Genomic DNA, 18,320 nt, shown 5'->3' on the forward strand with positions numbered 1-18,320 from the left:
TTCATTTTTCAGTGGCTTTTCTCTACCTAGCTGCGATAATGATCCTGAGATTGCACTGGAATGCTAATGAAATTATTTTAACATATTAAAAGATCATCAGATTTTTTTTCACAGATACTGAGGGTGAGGCTTTACACTGAATAGTAATTGCAGTGGATGTAATTATGATGGAATATGTAAATCTAAAAAGTTAATTGCTCGAAGGAAACAAATTTAGGACCATTATGCTGGCCGGCATTGTGCATTATTTTCAAGGTTAAGCACTCAGTTAATTTATTAATGGCAATATTTACACATTAAAAACTACAGTCGGTGGCATTACAAAAGTTAACAAACTTTCAAACATCATCTGAAGTTCCTTGAAAACAGCCCCAAGATGCATGTTATGTATACTTAACACTGAAAATTATCATAATTAGGCATTAATAAAGCATTAAAAACAGTTGAATTGCAATTTTAAAGCATTTAAATGCTTTGCATTTAAAAACTTTATAAACTGCATGCAAAATACAATGTCTTTTTATTAATTTGATTTTAAATGTGACCCTGACATTTTTTCATGAATTTCACGCTTTCAAATTGTGATGTGATCTAAACCAGTGATTCCCAACTGGGGGTACACGCACGCGAGGGAGTACATGATGAGTTTCCAGGGGATACGTGAAAACATTTAGATTTTGCTTTGATGTCATTTACGTTTAAAGTGACACTTTGTAGTTTTTTAACCTTCATACATCGACTTAAAATAGGTTGAATGACATGTCTACCGCCTGACTATCACTTTTACTCGTACTTTTAAACTTGGGGTTTCAGGTAACCCGCGGACAAAAAGAACTACAAAATTTGACTGCTCAAATTCGGATGTGAGAGCGCAACTATTTCTTTTCCTGATGTTTTTGTCATGGCCGAAGCAGCAATTAAGAAAAAGAAACCCAAGGTTTTGTCGGAGGAGACCAGAATGAGAAATCAATATTGGGCCAGTGTTTGCTCGCTGGTGTGAACTAAAGGAGGTGGAGGGGGTCCTGACCGATGCTGACTTGGCCGTCATGCTTTTGGACTAGTAAGCAGTGTTATATTGCTTGCATATATAAGTGCTGTCTGGCGCCCGAACACTAATATTTTTTTACATGAGTTTTGCTGGAGGCTACTTGGGTAGTGTAGAGAGTAACTTATATCATGTGACTCTGTAGCGTCGTGGTAGTGTCATGGACCTACGACATGGGCGAACCGGAATCGATTCCTCTTTAAGGCAATATTTTTTATATAAACTTTAACCAAGCAACCACCGTTACAACTGGCTTGTAAACGTGAGCTACGCGATCTTTTGGCATTTGGAAAAAATAAAACCCCTGAAATTCTATTCATATGACATGCTGGAAGGCACACCGCGGACTTTGTGACCTAAAGAGATGTCTTCTTCCCCTTTGCGACAGTGCTGCGGCGCTTGTGGCCTCTAGGGGCGCTAAACGTAAAAAATACATGTCTAGCGCCCCCTAGTGGCCAAAAAGTTCTACGGTGTGCCTGTAATAAAAATGTCTCTTGTTTGTCCAGTAATTGACCCAAGATTGATTTTTGTGAGGAAAGCATTGTAATTTTGCGTTTACACCAGTCGTGGTAGAGGCGGCAAGCGTGGGTGATTTACATGTTAAGTCAATGCAAAGACACAATTAGGCATTTTGCAGCGTGAATGTCTCGAATGACTTGAATTTCATGCGCGAATAAAGCGAGTTAACTCAAATGTTCGAATAGCGCGTTTTTGCCGCCTCTAGCGAGGCTGGTGTAAACGCAGCATAAAAATGACTTTAAAAATAATTTTAATCTTATCATTAATATTATTAGCTGTCGTAAGTATAAATGGGCTGCATGCTCCAAAATTCTGTGTGTGATTTACTACAATGGCCCATTCAGACAGCAAGCAACCAACAGTAGCAGAGCTACAGAAAGTGACCGTTGACGACCATATGGGCATGTCGAGCGATGCGAGAAAGTTAAGAAAAGTTTAACTTTATGCAAATGTTGAGCGAATTTCTGAAGCGACTACCAATAAGAACGAAGCAGTAGATATGTCCCTCAATTTCTAGTATTGCCCTTCTTGTTATTGGCTTAAATGTGTGTACTGGAAGCTTCTATAGCCAAAGAAAAGCCATTGGCTCCATCCAAAACCCAAGGCAGCTGACTTGTTGACGTTATCTCATGAGGCAATGACTTGGCATGAAGGCAGCTCCGGGAAAGCATTCGGACAGCCTTTACAGGCAGCATAATGGAATTTTGTTTGAAATATAAACAGACATCGCCTTTGTGATAACTTATCCCATATTTTTAAAAAGTACAATAATTTTGCGCCAGAAATGTTATCAAAAGGTGTAAAACGTTTCCTTACTTTTGCTTCAGCCGCTATCTTGGCCGCCATTTAATTTTTGCAAACACACACAAGGAATAAAGCTTTTCTAATTTTGATTCTTTCAAGTCCCCCTGTGGTTCAAATTAAGTTTTAAATGTTGATTATAAGTGTGTGTGGTGTTGTTTTAATATGCTTTAGGATAAACCAAATGCAAATTCTTCAGTGAGCACCATTGCTTATTTGCATATTCATGAATCTGCATATACTAAATGAAGCACGGGTGCAGAGTTATGTTCAAGTCATTTTAAGGCATGAAAAATAATTTTACAGGAATAAATATTTAAATGTCATTTTGATATATAAATATGTGTTTTAGGGAAATATTCAAGAGCTCAGATGCAAAACCCCCTAAGCACATCTGACATGATTTCCCGTAAATTTGCATTTTTTTTATCAGGCTCTGTGTGTAGATTGCGTCATTTCACTTTAATGCAATAAAAAAGTTATTAGTCAGTAACTAAAACGCCTTTTTCCACAAATGTCACATTTCATTGGTATTTAACAATTTGACTGTATTTCGCTGCAAAAAAGTACATGCAAAAATCTCCACTTCCAAAAACGTGGCACTGACTTTCTAAATAAAGGACTCAAATGCGGTCTCTATTTATTTAGTAAACCTCCTTGATGCATTTGGTCGATATCATTATCTTATTTTTGACAATGGTGGCATTTAGTGGTTCTAAAAAATGGATCTTTACAATTATTGTCTACAGGGAGATTGCCATTCTCAAAGTAAAGGTGTGCTACTTGTTCTCTCTCGCTCGCTCTTTCTCCCTCACTCTCTCTATTTCTGTTTGCTTATATTGCCTTCAAGGACTGCTGCTCTCTCTCCCTCTCTTTCTTTCATTCTCTCTCTTACATTCTGTCTATTGCTTTTCTTTCACACCTCATTCCATCTCTGTTCCTCTTTTGTCTTTTAGTGTCGATTTCTTTTCACGTGCTTTCTTCTTTACCTTTATCTCCCTTCTCCATATCTCTCCTCTGTCCTATTCACCTTCTCCCAGGCATGCTCAGTGTCTCTTATCTTTCACCTCAGCGTCCCACGCTTTCTCCATTTCTTTCACTTTTTTTGTTATCGTTCACTCTCAATCTCGGGGCACTTAGAGAAGCAGTCACACCGAGTCAGAGAAGTGTTAAAGCATCGTAACTGTCAGCACCACAGCTCCATAATCGCCCTGTCATCACCGATTCGTCCACTCTCGTCTCCTCCTGCCCCTCCTCCCTGGGCCACGCTGGACCCCGCCTCTCCAGCAGCGCTCGTGGAGGGTGAAACAGCCACAGATGGTGCTAAAACACACAAGCAGCCGGTCTACTGAAAATGTGTGTGTGTGTAAGATAGTGAAACAAAAAGTGTGAGCTCAAGAGAGAGACGGGAGACATCTTACAAGGGAGCGCTCGGCACCTCTGGGACACACAGGGAAATATTTATGACCCGGCGACAGTGAGTGACCCCCCTCGCGCAGACAGCATCTCTGCCGGAGGAGCTGCGAGCTGCTCTGCATGTGCCGGCGTTTGCAGACTCGCAGGTTCGGGCAGGAGTCTGGAAAAGAGGGACTTGTCAAACCCTTTGAGGATTAAAGCGCTGAAAGGATCCAGATTGTCAACATGAGCAGCTGCAGAAAGAGATGCAAGAGGGAGATTCTGAAGTTTGCACAGTATCTCTTTAGACTTATTACCGGTACACTCAATTCAGGTAAAGTTTGAAGCTTTTTTCAAAGTTGCTTTCTTTCATCAGTATGGATATTTAGTGTATTGTTAGATGTATGTGGTGTGTATCTGGTGAGAACGTGACTATTTGAAAGGACATCTGGTGCTGGTGAACATTACATATGCATGTGTACAGTAAGTTGAGGCAGTACTGCTTAAACAACCTGCAGCCGTATCTCAAACCGACCTTTGCTATCTATCTTCTCCCTAATCTCTTTAATCAGCTCAATTAATCCCAGTCTACTGGCAATTAGGCAAACAAATTTTCCCCATCATTTGCCAAATATGAATTAATGTGTCAGCTGTTTCAGTCTGGGATCGGGTCTGTGTATTGCAGTATTTTTAGTTGTGTTGTTCTGTCCTTGGATCTGGTTACAGTACAGTGCTGTAGTTTTCTCAGGATGACTGTAAATAATGTAAATGTGTTCTGCCAGTAGACTATATATTTCAACCATTTATTGACTTTTTCCAGGAAAAGGGCAGTATATCAAATCAAATACATGACCAGGTTGACCTTGACCAATGGTTTACTTTTTCATTATTTAACACTAGCTGTCTTCTCTGCATTTCCTGGAAAGAAACAAATACATACGCTACAAAAGCTTGTTTAAAGATTAAGCAAATGCATACAGTTTATATGTTCTTATCCCTTTTACATTATTGTAATCCTTATTGTAAAGTTTACAAACTATTGTAAATTATTGTATTATTTTATGGAGTTTGTTGTGGTTTACCACACCAAAAAGAGTTTAAAATGAAATGCATCTCGAACTGGTTTTATACTTTATAAGTTTAAATGAGATGTCAAAAGATTTTACTTAACACTGTAAAAAATTGCTGTAATTATGCAGCTGGTTGCCAGTAACTTACTGTAGAAGATAAAGACTGAAAATGTTTTATTTTAATTTAACTTTGAACAAGCTGTTGCCAGTAAATAACATAAATGTAAAATCTACAGTAAGTTACTGGCAGCTAGTTGCCAGTAATACCCAGAAATACTGTAATTTCTACAGAACTTTTTTACATTGAAGAAGTTAAAATAATCTAATAAAATGATATCTGATTTAAAGCATTGCAATTTTCTGGTTATGATAATACTCGTCATGTCGGAGAAGTTTCGCTGTAGTCAATCAAATCACAAACTGATGGCTTTAATGTGTGATATTATTTATTTGAATCCGACTGTGCTGTTTACTCTTCAGTGGTCGTCTATTAAATTTTACTGTATCTGTTTTGCATCTGAGGTATATAACTGCTCTGTACTCTGCGGTATGTGGGTGTGTTTGACAACAAAGACCATCGGATTTGCAAAGACTGGCATGCATTGCTCTGCTGCTCTTGTGTTTATGAATAGTGATGGATTCGTACTGTAGTTGTGTTGTGGATGTTGTGTGTCACAGCACGTAACCTTTTTAAAGAGAAAGAGAGCATCAGTAAAGGCTTGAGTTATGCGGGTGGGTTAGTTTAAGTGGATTTGTGTAGGTGGTTTGATACGGTGTTTGATCATAATCATTGACAGACAGCAACAGACTTTCCCACATTAAACTCTTGGGTTTACTGGGTTGTTGTGTTTTTTAGAAGATATTGCATGTATGGGTGATTATATAAGTGCAGGTTAATTTGATGTGCAAAGTCATATTTTGGTCTTCTTTATTCAAATTGGTATTATTTTAATAATTTGTAAATCAATCACTGTAAAAAAATTGCTGTACTTATGCAGTAACTTACTGTTGATGTATATTTATCTAATTTATTGGCAACAGTTTGTTCAAAGAAAAATTAATATTAAACAGTAAGTCTTGGTCTTTACAGAATACAATTAGAAAAAACGGCTTAATGCAAAGCATTCTGGGAACCAGAAATCCTCATCAACCGTATTTTTTTCTGATTTTGGTTCCCAGAAACACTTTGCATAATGCTCTACTTTTTATATTTTTTCTTGTAAAGATCTTTGTTAATGTTCATTTATCTTTGAACAAACTGTTGCCAGTAAATAACATACATTTAAATCTACAGTAAGTTACTGGCAAACTGCCCCAGTGACAGCTGGGGTACATATTTAATGTTAAAAGAACTATATAATGTTCACATATGATGTGAACCCAAAGTATGCTTTCTAATTCAGTGTTTATGATGTTACACATTTTGGTTTAGTTACTCAATTTTAGCTTTAAATATACTAGTCAAGCGGATTATAGACATTGTTTGTCGTAAGTTTTTTTATTTGTATTTTCCTTTAATTCCTGAAAAAGAAATACTTTCTTAAAAGAGATTAAATTAACGTGCTTAAATTAAACAAAAGTGCATTATCTAGAATTAAATTTCTTTCAATCTTTTCGTTTTGAAACAAAATTGGTGCTTAAAAAACAATTTGCAACACCATGTTACTTAAATTGTAGGATAATTATGCAGGAATGGTTTTAAAAAAAGGTCTCTGGTTGCCAAGTGTTTTGCTCACTTTTTATTGCTTAAATTCTGCCTCTATATTAATGCTCTTCCACCCTGCCAAATAGTAATTTAATCGAATTAAAGGTCAAGTCCATCAAAAATGTATTTATCCTGATATTGATTTCTACTGTTTGGTGATGATTACCAGAAGATATCAATAATGAATTAAACGCGTTGGAAAGGCTCACTTGGATGGTGCCAAATGTTTCTTGTATTGCTGAGTCACTGAAAATTATTTTTATTATTGACAGACTGCCAACTTTTCAGACTCCTCAGGCTTTCTACATGTGTTTGAAATCCTTGTTAAGGTGCTGTATTGATTCAGCTGACACAGTAAGCCTTCGGTAACTAGTAGAAGAACAGTGATCTTGTTTCTCTTTATACACATTTTCTCTAGTTTATTTCTGGTCACACTTTAAATAGAGAAAAAAATAACTTTTGAGTCTTAAATGAGTATTTAATACAAGGATCGTATTTAATCAAAGTTAACTGTTATAATAAATAAAAGGCCCAAATTCAGCAATCGATTTTTTAAATTTTTTATTTAATTGATCTTCTCAGGTATAAAGAAATGTACCCGACTCAAGACACTTTTTACCAGAATCTGAGGTGCATAAATCTTTTTTTAAAGAAAGACCCTGAGACCATCCCAAGACAATTAGTCCCAAGTCTGACCCGACCCAGTGGCAATTGTTTTAACCCGATGCACCGGTGGCCCGCTGCTTCATTTATTTTCATTTTTCATGTGATGATGACACCAAGAGAACCGCTAAAATTAAAATATAAATTAACGTACTGCTATCCACATGATGTCGCAAGCGCTCTTGGCAAACATAGTAGGGGTTGGAAAAGGACTCGGTGCACACCTGTGAGATAATTCAGGTCTTCTCTGGTCCGTTGGGCAAAAACACATTCATTTTAAATTACCCGGGACCTGATGCCGCTAAAATAATACCCGACCTGTGTCTGAGGCACACATGAAACTTTAAGACCCAAACTCGCTCAGGTTTTAGGTCGGACCTCGGGTTTTAAGTGGACCTGTGAAGACCTCTACTGTGAAGTTTCTGCTCAAAATATCCCACAGATCATTTTAGCATGTCCAAAATTCCCCTATTTATGTGGAGCAAAAAATGCATCTGTACCTTTACCAAATGAGCTACAGCTCCTCCCTTACCAAAAGAGACAATGAGCGCTTTCAGTTCAAATACTGTACACTGTTAGACTTTTTATTGTATATATGCGGTAACTCTGTAACTCAGTTACTGTAACTGCGCCATTACAGTACCATAACTGTACATGGTTTTTACCGTATGATGCCCATACCGCAGTTCCCTTACTGTAACCTAGTTTTAATACAGATCCCGTCAGGCTATGGTGTCTCTTTAATCTTAATCTTTATTATGTGTTCTGTTGTCTTAATTGTTTTTGTACAGCGCTTTGAGATGTGCACTTTAAAGGCGCTATAGAAAATAAAGTTTATTATTATATTATTATTATTGTGGACATGTCATTCAACCTATTTTAAGTTGATGTACCATCACATGGGTCTTGAAAATATATTATGAAGGTTGAAAAACTACAAAGTGTCACTTTACCATCCGTCACATTGATCACATTGACTTGGCGCACAAGCTTTTCAAGACTGTTAGCTAATATGAAAAGCAAAGCAGCTTGTTTTCATTTTAATTCAGCAAGAGACACTCCGAGGAGCGAAATCTTGGCGCCACTAGTGTTTTGAAGTCTTGAGGTCAGAGTTCAAATCTGACGGTCAAGCAGTTATCCATAATCCCTTTCTTGTTTCTATCTACAATTCTCAATAAATAATTTACACTGCTGAAAAACATGTCACATTTTGAAATTTGCTTCACTGCTCAAAGCATAACAAATAAAATGCATTTCATTTCATAGAGATATTTTATTTTTCCATTTTATATGCTTCTATAGCACTGTTTTATGCAACTACAGTAGCACTACTGCTGTTGTTTTACAGCAGTCTACCGCAAATTCAAAAATACAGTAAATCACTGTAAATTAAATGTTAATACCCATAATGCAATGCATATTACAGTAATGAACTGTAAAAGAAAATGATGGATTTTACTGGGCATTTTGTGGTAAGTAACTGTAGAAATTACAGTTAAGTCTAACAGTGTAGATCTGATTCCTATGAATACAGTCTGAGACAATAATATCTCACTATTGAGATATGGCAGACAGAGTACAACTTGCTAAGACAGAAACTATTTTAATGCAGGACTGTCATTGTGGGGCTTTATCAGTGTGATGTCACATTAACAAGATAATCAGAGCAGCAAACCTAATGAGACTGCTTTGGTTTAATGGGGATTAATGGGGATTTTTCATCGTACAGTAGGGTGGTTGTGCCAACACACATTTATCTCCATTTATCTTTTGCATAATAGGTGCCTTTAAAAAAAAACAAGTTCTTTATTTTGTTTTATTGAAAGAGCAGCTGTGTGATATTTTAAGGGTTTAGCATATAAAATGGGATACAAATATGTTAAATGATAAAGACAGTTCTGAATGACATTAGCAACATTTTTTCCCTTATCTTAGCAAGTGATTCACAGGCACTGAATGTCAATAGGCGTTATTTATGTGATCAGTCATCGATCACTTTCGTAATAAGTCAATTGTAAAGCCGGACCTGAGGCTGAGTCTAATGGGATTTGATGTAGAATCCAGCTGGAAATCTGAGTCCTCTGAGAAATCATGTCATGATGTTTGTACCCAACAGGAACTGATGCTCAGGCTGTATTATTGGCTGGCTCTGAAGGCCAATGCCCAGAGGCCACAAACTGCCAGAGGCCTCTTATGCTTCAGGCCATCGGATGTGTGACTTACAGAGCATACAGATTTCCAGGCCCGTCTGTGAATACAGTGAAAGCTAATCACTGGACTATGGTCTGGCCCGGAATAAATTTTTGAATAAGGAACATTTTTACATTTGACACTTTATTCAAAGTCACATGCTGGGCCGGGTTTCCCAAAAACATCGTAAGGAAGTAGATCCTAAAAACGATCGTACGAATCATCTTAGACTTACGAGCCATTTCCCAAAAGCTTCGTAACTTAAAGCAACACTATGTAGTCTTTAAATAATGTCTCTAAAATTATTTTAGTGATAGAACAACTTTTAACTGGACAAATTGTACTGCTGCTGCAACCTGAGCAGCCTCCTAGCTGCTACAAGCACACTCTGAAAGTGGCGGTGGAGGGTAGGAAACACAGCACCGCCCCTCCCCCTGCCTGCAGAAGAGTGTCTGATACCAGGCACTGTTGCACTTTTCAACCACATGGGGGAGCTGTAAGACATTTTTACATGAAAAACTACATAGTGTTGCTTTAAGTATCACTTGAAAATCATCGTAGATCTACGAGTGGTCTGGAGTAATCGTTAATTCATAAGTGCATCGTAAGACAACATGGTCACCTGCAGGACAAACAACAAATCGCACTCCTGCAATGACGATAATGTAATGTTTTAAATATATTTAAATAAATGTATGTTTATTTATTGGGTTTTCTTTGTTTATTTGGTTAAATTACTTTAATATAAATTCAAATGAGAAATCAAATATAAATGACTAAACATAAATTAATAAAGAAGGATAACGTATTTGGTACAATTTTGGTAAACGTTGGTCCAAGCAAATTGATAAATGGTTCCTACCAGTGATTGATCTGAAATGATCTGCGAGTAACCCAAAAATATTTTTATGATCTTCGGGTTGCGGTCGGTCGGGTCATTTGAAATAAAGATGCCAATTAACTATTTTAAGCAATTACCACTTTTAAAAAATGCGGGAAAGGGAGTGTGCCGGGTACAATATTTATTTTTTAATTTTGTGGTCCGAGTTGCAGATGAGTTAGTTAAAAACGTCGGTCGGGTGCGGGTTGTTTATACATTGACCCACGCATCACTACCAATTGCTGCTATAATTCATCAACAGTAAAACAAATGTTTTGAAAAGAAATGACATCTGATTAAAGAAACCACATAAATATTTACGGTACAATGCAATAATCCATAATAATAAATAAACATAAATAATAAACAACAAATAATAATAATAATAATCTAAACTATAATATTAAATGCAGAAGGCATTTTGCAGTGGGATGAGTCCTAACTAAATACGGAAAAGAATATTTCATAATATCATTAACCTAAACAAGCTTCTGCTACAAATTCGAGTCATTCTGTTGGTGACATTTCAGCACTGACAAACGTATAGCGACTCGTAAGTAGCACTTAATACACTGATCGTTATACGTGCATCTTTGGGAAACGCACGTGAATGAACAACGGATGTTCATTAAGTAGCTTGTAGAAAGCGCTCTTAAGTGCTAAGTTCAATCGTTATCGGGAAACCCGGCCCAGTGCATTACAAAGTATACATTTTATCAGTATGTGTATTGTTCCCTGAGGATCGAACCCATGACTGTTTGTGCTGCTAATGATTTGTGTTACCTATTGAGCTATGGGAACCTTCCCAGTTTATTATGCATTTTATATTATCTGTAACTTTATGATAACCCACCTCTTATATAACAAATGTGGTAGCTTTAGTAAAATAAAATTATTTACTATAGGCCTGTGTTTGAAGGGGAATTGGTAATATCCATGATTAAACCACTAAAAGAAACATTTAGCTACTGTACCAATTTACTGTTTTTTTTTCAGTCTGTCAATTACTTAAATTGGCACTAAACCTCTTTGACCTTTTGTTGGTAAACGGTCTGTATCTGTGCTATAGAAATACTTTAAAACATGTCTTCTTACTCCCTTTTATAGCCCCAATTAGGATCGTAAAGAAAATAAAATTTTTGTTTTTAGCTCAGACCAACAAGCATCTCATTGCAATAAATGTCTTTTAATGGCATACTCGATTATTTTTCTTTAATAGCTCTATGGACTGCTGGTTTATTCCATGATATGTCTCAGTAATGTCCTCATGACCTAAAGAAAAGACTGTGTGAGCTGTTGATTTTAAATAGGCATATGAAACCTCAAGATCATAGCAGCTGTCACATCAATATCTCGTTCTTAACCCTAAACGCTTAAAATCTGACTTTGCTTTTAGTCTGAGCTAAATTGTGTTTTGTTTTTTTCTCCAGTGTAATACTTTCTGCTGTCAAAGGCAGCCTCCTCTGAAATATATCATCCATTTTTTTGGAGGACAGGTTGAAATACTTGGCAAAGGATCTGGAATTATGTCTGTCTTTTGTCTTTGGGGAAAAGAGACGAAAACGGCTTTTATTTTTCTAATCTCGCCTGTAAGCTCCTACTGAACTTTCTTCTCGGCTTATCACATTTGATCTATCATGCAAACCTCTCAGGTGAACGTAGACATTTTTAGCAAGCAGCTTGGCAGACAGTTATAGATTTCAAGTGATTTGATTTGGGTCGTTAATGCAATTTGTGGAGGTCTCGCAAGGCCACAACTGTTCAACTCGTTACGTTGCGCTCTTTTCCTCCACTACGCTCTTTGGGTGGACTATCGGCTGCTGGTGCTTGAAATAATGTATGCACAGACCAACCAATGCTATCTTATGGCAATTCGTACACTCTAAAAAAATTGCTGTAGTTCTGCAGCTGTTTGCCAGTAACTTACTGTAGATTTACAGTTATGTTATTTACTGGCAACAGTTTTTCAAAGTTAAAGGCGGAGTCCACGATGTTTGAAAAACGCTTTGGAAAAGGAGACGGCCGACTACCAAAACACACTTATAGCCAATCAGCAGCAAGGAGCGTGACTAACCGACATCCTTGCCGGGTTGCGTATGTGTGGGGCGGGTCTATCAACAGAAGGTCCAGATTCTATTGGGGTAGGGGCGTGTTTGTTTAGGTGATTTCAAATATCAACATTGGCTTTCAAACATCGTGGACTCCGCCTTTAAATGAACATTAAACAGTAATAAGTCTTTGTCCTTACAGAATAAAACTATAAAATAACAGCCACATGCAAAGCATTCTGGGAACCAAAAATCCTCATACCTTTTTCTTTTATTTACCTTTTTCTACATTTTGGTTCCCTTTGCATGAAGCTGTTATTTTATAGTCTTATTCTGTAAAGATTGAGGGCTCTATCTTACACCCGGCGCAATGCAGCGCAATGCGCGACGCAAGTGTCTTTCGCTAGTTTCCACCCTAATTTTCACGTTTAGCGCCGCGTTGTTTAAATAGCAAATGCATTTGCGCCCCCTTTTGCGCCCATGGGCGTTCTGGTCTGAAAACTAGGCGTGTTCAGGCGCATTGTTGGCGCGTTGCTATTTTGAGGCAACTAAAATAGACTACGCCATTGACCAACAAAAACCTGGTCTAAAGTCTAAAGTCAATGGCGCAATATGTTTTATGTTATTTAAAGAGCGCATTAGTAATATGCGCCTATAAACGGGAGGACAACGCGGGGTTGCTTATCACAAAGTACATGAATGCGCAGCAGCACAAAAATACTTTTAAATATGAAAGATTAAAGGATTGAATGTAAAAGATTATTATTGAGTCTCTTGGACATAAATGAGGAGTAATTATGAGACGTTAGAAGCCGCAAAGAGCTGCTTCACCTGTAGCCTGGTAAGTAAATAAATGCTTGCTTTAAACAAATGCATCTGTTTTTAAATGGGGTTTTTTTAATGCTACCTCACGGATTTAGTGTATATGATGACTCTGTACCTGCGGATATGGTGAGATGAGAAACATTTTAAGTAATGTTTAAAAAAAAACTCTTTGCTAAAAAGAACGCTGTCCAAAGTGCTGAAACGTGAGGAGAGCCGTTTCTAAATTCTTTTTCTCCTGTTTGTTACAAATAAAGTATTTTTAGAGAACAAACCTTATCTTACATTCTTGTAAATTATTTTTTGATGATATTGGATAGGCATACATTTAAAGCAATTAAGCCTGCTTTTTTACTTCCATGACTAAAAGAAAACGGGTTTTAAAGGTTTTAATAAAAAAATAACAATTTCAATACAAGTGAAAAACAACACAATTATTTAACATTAATCTTAAACTGGGGATCTTCTTCCTCCGCTTAGTTTTTCAGTTTACAAAGTTCGTCATCTAAATAGGGATTAGACATAGCGCCAGCGCAACTTGCTTTTAAAGGGAATGAGAGCTGTGACTCTCATTGGTTTACTGCACGTTACGCCCAAAATACTCCCATTACAATAGGACCAACCCTTTTCGACCATGCGCTCGGCGCAAAAAACATTTTTCCCGTCGTTAAATTAGCAAAAGTGGATTCGGACACGCCCATTTAGACGTTGCGCTGTGCGCTTTAGACAATGCGCTTAGATCGTTAAAATAGGGCCCAAAGACTTGTTAATGCTTACTTTTCATTCAACTTTAAACAAAATGTTGCCAGTAAATAACTACACTGAAAAAAAATGATTCATTGAATTTAATAATTTTTTTAAGGTAAGTGGTTGCAATCAATTTATTTAAGCTATATTTAAACAAAAAAGATTAGTAAAGTAAAATAAAATATAAAACTTTTGTTTCAATGTAGCTTAAATAAATTGATTGCAACCACTTACCTTAACATTTTGTAATTTTTTTTCAGTGTACAGTAAGTTACTGTAAATTTTACAGAAATTTTAACAGTGTACATATTTTACGAGGTGGATAATTTGTATTAATTCATACAACCAAATTTGTACATATAATTGTATGTATTTTTATACGATTCACTCTGTACAAATTAGCCAACTCGTTAAATATGTGCGAATTTTTGTGTGATCAGGCTGGCACAAACCATTTTAGCTTTCTTTTCAATATGTGTATACTACGCTTAATGTTGGCTCCTTACCTTAGACAAAATGTTAAATGCTCTTTCATTTGTAAGTCACTTTGAATAAAAGCATCGGTAACACTTTATTTTGCAGTGTCTTTGTTACACATGTTACATGTCATTATTATAGTAATAACAGTTAATTATGCATAATTACATGCAACTAATCCTAAACCAAACCCTATTCTAACCCCAACCCTACAGTAAGTACATGTTGTTGATGATTATTACTTGGTACTTAAATATATAATTACAATGTAACAGTGACGCCTTAAAATAAAGTGTAGCCAAAGCATCTGCTATGAATGGTGTAAATGTGCGTTGCGATCCTCAAATCTAAATCTGAATGCATTTCAAAACAGATTTACAGGAAACTTAATGCCTTTAGTGTAAAACTGAAAGGCAACTCTTGTAAAAAAAACTTGAGAGGAACCAGACATTACATTACTGTAAACATTACAATAAATATACAGTACATATGACAAATTTTGTCTAGTTGCATAATATGATATATGGGTAACACTTTACAATAAGGCCGCATTTAGTTAATGCATCAGCTAAGAGGAACTAACATAAATATGCTGTAGCATTTATTAATCCTTGTCGATGCTAGCTAATACAAACACAATTGTTCATTGTTCATTCATAAGTTCCTTATGCATTAAATAATGTTAACAGATGTAACATAATAATATTATGTGCAATACTGATTTCTGCTGATATGGATAAATACACAATGTTTAATATGTTAGCAAGGCAGTCTAATGAAATTATAAAGATATAAATATAACACAAGTAAAGAATCTTTAAAGTTCACCGTAACATGACTAAGATGTAAACACTGAGCCTGTAGTCATGTCGGTCTCGTGTGTTTATTTGGACATTCTTTGTGACACGAGTCGTCTAGGTTTCCTCTCTTTAGTTTCCCGACAGCTATTACCAGGTCATGTTCCAGGTGTCCTCTGAGACAGCATAGCAGGAGCCAGTATAATCCTTGACCAAACACTGAATATTTAATCCAAGGTGCCAGCTCATTGTGGTTTAAGTAAGCACATCCGTTTGATAGACAGACTTATAGTTGAGCTACGGTTGCCTGTGTGTGTGTCCTCAAGATGATCTGTATAGTTATTAGCTTTAGTAAATTTACAGTAGTCATACACAGTCAGAAAAAAATGTAATGGTCCTGTCACAGGGGCAGTACCCTTTCGAAAAGTACACCTTTACACCTAAAAAGTTTGTATTGGTATCTCAGAGGTACTGTATTTGTACCAGAGAGTCCATATTAGCACCTATTGTTAAATATATACATATCTGTGCCTAAAATGGTACTGCCTTAGTGACAGCTTAGGACCATGTCTTTTACCTTTTTGTCTGTGTATTTCCAGTGCCGCTGCTAGCCATTTTGGTGCCCTAAGCATAATTCCTTTATAATGCCCCCCACCCCGACCCTGAGAAAAAAAACGTTTGTTTTTGCCAGTTTAACTTTTTACAAACATATAACTTAAAAGCAGAAAGTAAAATCTTCACAGTTTTAGCCAACACACACTAACACTAACAGTAATGTTTGCTTCATATCATACATACATGATGACATTTTATATTTATATATATTTAACAGTCAGGAATTGTTAGCCTACCATGTGCACTGACTGCTAACGTTAACTTTTACTGAGAAAGTATTTACCACCGTCACGTCAAAATAAACCACAAAAAAACTACTGCTCAATATCTAAAGAAACGTAGTAAAGAAAGTAACAACTGGCGTCAGTTATTTGTAAAATGCATATGCATAAGTAATGTTTTACAGTAAAATCTCAATTTAACTTGCACTAAAGTTATAAATTATAACAACATAGTTTGCTAACATTGATGTCAGCACAGAAAGTTCGAGGCGCGTTCGAGGCGCATTCGGATTAGCAGCAGCTGCAGTCCATTGCACATTTCCCTTATTAGGATTGATTAAACATGATGGACTTACCTGCAAGTGATGCACGCCCATCATCCCGCTGTTTTTTCTTTTTCCCGATCCTGACTCCTGCTGCTGTCTTTTCGGGGCCATTTTTAAAAGTTGCCTACTGTCTGGCCGTTTCTCAATCCGAAGGCTGCAGCCTGCGCGAGGTCGCATATGCAGGCTGCATACGTCATCAAGCGTGGTTTATTTCAGTTAACTTAACATTACATTATCAAGTCATAAGCATATTACAACCATGTACGATTAACTAAGAATAATAGTCAACTTAATAAGCGTTTATATTACGAAATAAGAAAGTTTTGATGACGTATCCAGCCTAGAAATGTGACCTCTGGAGGCTGCAGCCTTCGGATTGAGAAACGGCCTCTGTCAAACTTCGTCAGGCGCCCGCGCGATCAACCGGCACGGACCATCAAAGGCTGGGGGGCATATTTTCTATACTAAAGCGATTAAATTATCTCGTTTCCCCTTTTTTTGTAACATATACATGGATAAAAATTGCCTGATAATATTTCTATAGGCTAATGAAATTCTATCAGCATTATATATTTTTTTCAATAGGCTTATTTTTGGTGCCCTATCAGCACCTGGTGCCCTACGCACAGCGCGTGATGCGCGTTATGGGAGCGGCGGGGCTGTGTATTTCCCTTTAAAGTGGACAAAATAATTATTTGCTTAAGGCTACAGTACACCCAAAAAGACAGTTCTGTCATTATTTCTTAACCTATGTGATTGGGAACCTGTACACCGTATGTGATATTAAAATAAATGTTGTAGAAATAGAAATGTAAAATAAAGTTAAAGACTTAACATGAGCCAAGATTTGTAACATTTGACCATGATGTCATAAACTCTTACTGTGCGTCCACACCAGACGCAGATGAGGCGGCAAGCACGAGTGATTTACATGTTAAGCCAATGCAAAGACCCGAATAGACATCCTGTTGAAAAATCTGAACTTTGGCGGATATTTGCCCCACGTTAACCAAATAGGAGCTTGCTCTAGTAGTGATGTAATTACAGGAAGCAAACGGAGTTGCAGAAGCCCCTCCCATGACAGGAATTTATGCCTGAATGTCTGGAATGACTAGAATTTCACGCGTGAATGAAGCGAGTAAACTCAAAATGTTTAAGCGTCCAACTAGGCGCGAATTGCACGTTTTTGCCGCCTCTACCGTGTCTGGTGCACGCACAGTTAAAGGGCACCTATTATACAAAATCCACTTTTACATGGTGTTTGGACGTAAATGTGTGTTGGCAGTGTGTGAACACACCAACCCTACAAGGAAAAAAAATCCACCCTCTACTTCTTTTTAAATCCCCATTAAACCAAATCAGTCTCGTTAGACATGCTGTTTTCCTTTTCTTGTTACACTGAAAAAAAAATGATTCATTCAATTTACTCAATTTTTTTAAGGTAAGTGGTTGCAATCAATTTATTTAAGCTACATTTAAACAAAAAAAAATAGGAATACAAAACCAAACAAAAAACTTTTGTTTAAACGTAGCTTAAATAAATTGATTGAAACCACTTACCTTAAAAAATGGAGTAAATTGAATGAATCATTTTTTTAAGTGTAATGTGACATCACAAAAACATAGTCCCACTCACAGCCACTGACTGACTGGTTAATTTTACCCCAAAAAAATTCTAAATGTGTTTGTTGGCACGTTAATGTGGCTAAATATACTATTGTCTCAGACTGTATTTAATGGTATCAGATCTATTTTTAACCAAAAGTGCTCATTGTCTGTTGCTCATTTGCATTTAAAGGTACACACATGAAAACAGCACTTTTTTGCCCCCACCCAAATAGGGGCATTTTGGACATGCTATAATAAAGGATCTGTCGGGTATTTAGAGCTGAAACTTTACAGACACATTCTAGACGCACCTGAGACTTATATTACATCTTGTTAAAATGGGCATAATATGTGTCCTTTAAAAAGGATACAGGTTTGCTATGACATTCAA

The 18,320-nt window shown here is 36.7% G+C and overlaps 1 protein-coding gene across 5 annotated transcripts in view; it reads left to right on the plus strand.

Moving 5' to 3' along the window:
- The window catches only part of kcnip4a (potassium voltage-gated channel interacting protein 4a), a 245,740-nt gene that overhangs the window by 88,484 nt on the left and 138,936 nt on the right, over window positions 1–18,320 (plus strand). The window contains exon 1 of one of the 5 annotated variants that reach the window (XM_073859361.1): window positions 3,435–4,094. The exons of the other annotated variants lie outside the window; for them this stretch is intronic. Within the exon in view, the coding sequence (XP_073715462.1) occupies window positions 4,007–4,094 (88 nt within the window). The 5' untranslated portion in view covers window positions 3,435–4,006. Of the gene's footprint in view, window positions 1–3,434; window positions 4,095–18,320 lie in introns of those variants that run through there. 5 annotated transcript variants of the gene reach the window in all.

The sequence above is a fragment of the Misgurnus anguillicaudatus genome, chromosome 21 (assembly GCF_027580225.2).
Source record: "Misgurnus anguillicaudatus chromosome 21, ASM2758022v2, whole genome shotgun sequence".
Lineage (NCBI taxonomy): Eukaryota > Metazoa > Chordata > Actinopteri > Cypriniformes > Cobitidae > Misgurnus > Misgurnus anguillicaudatus.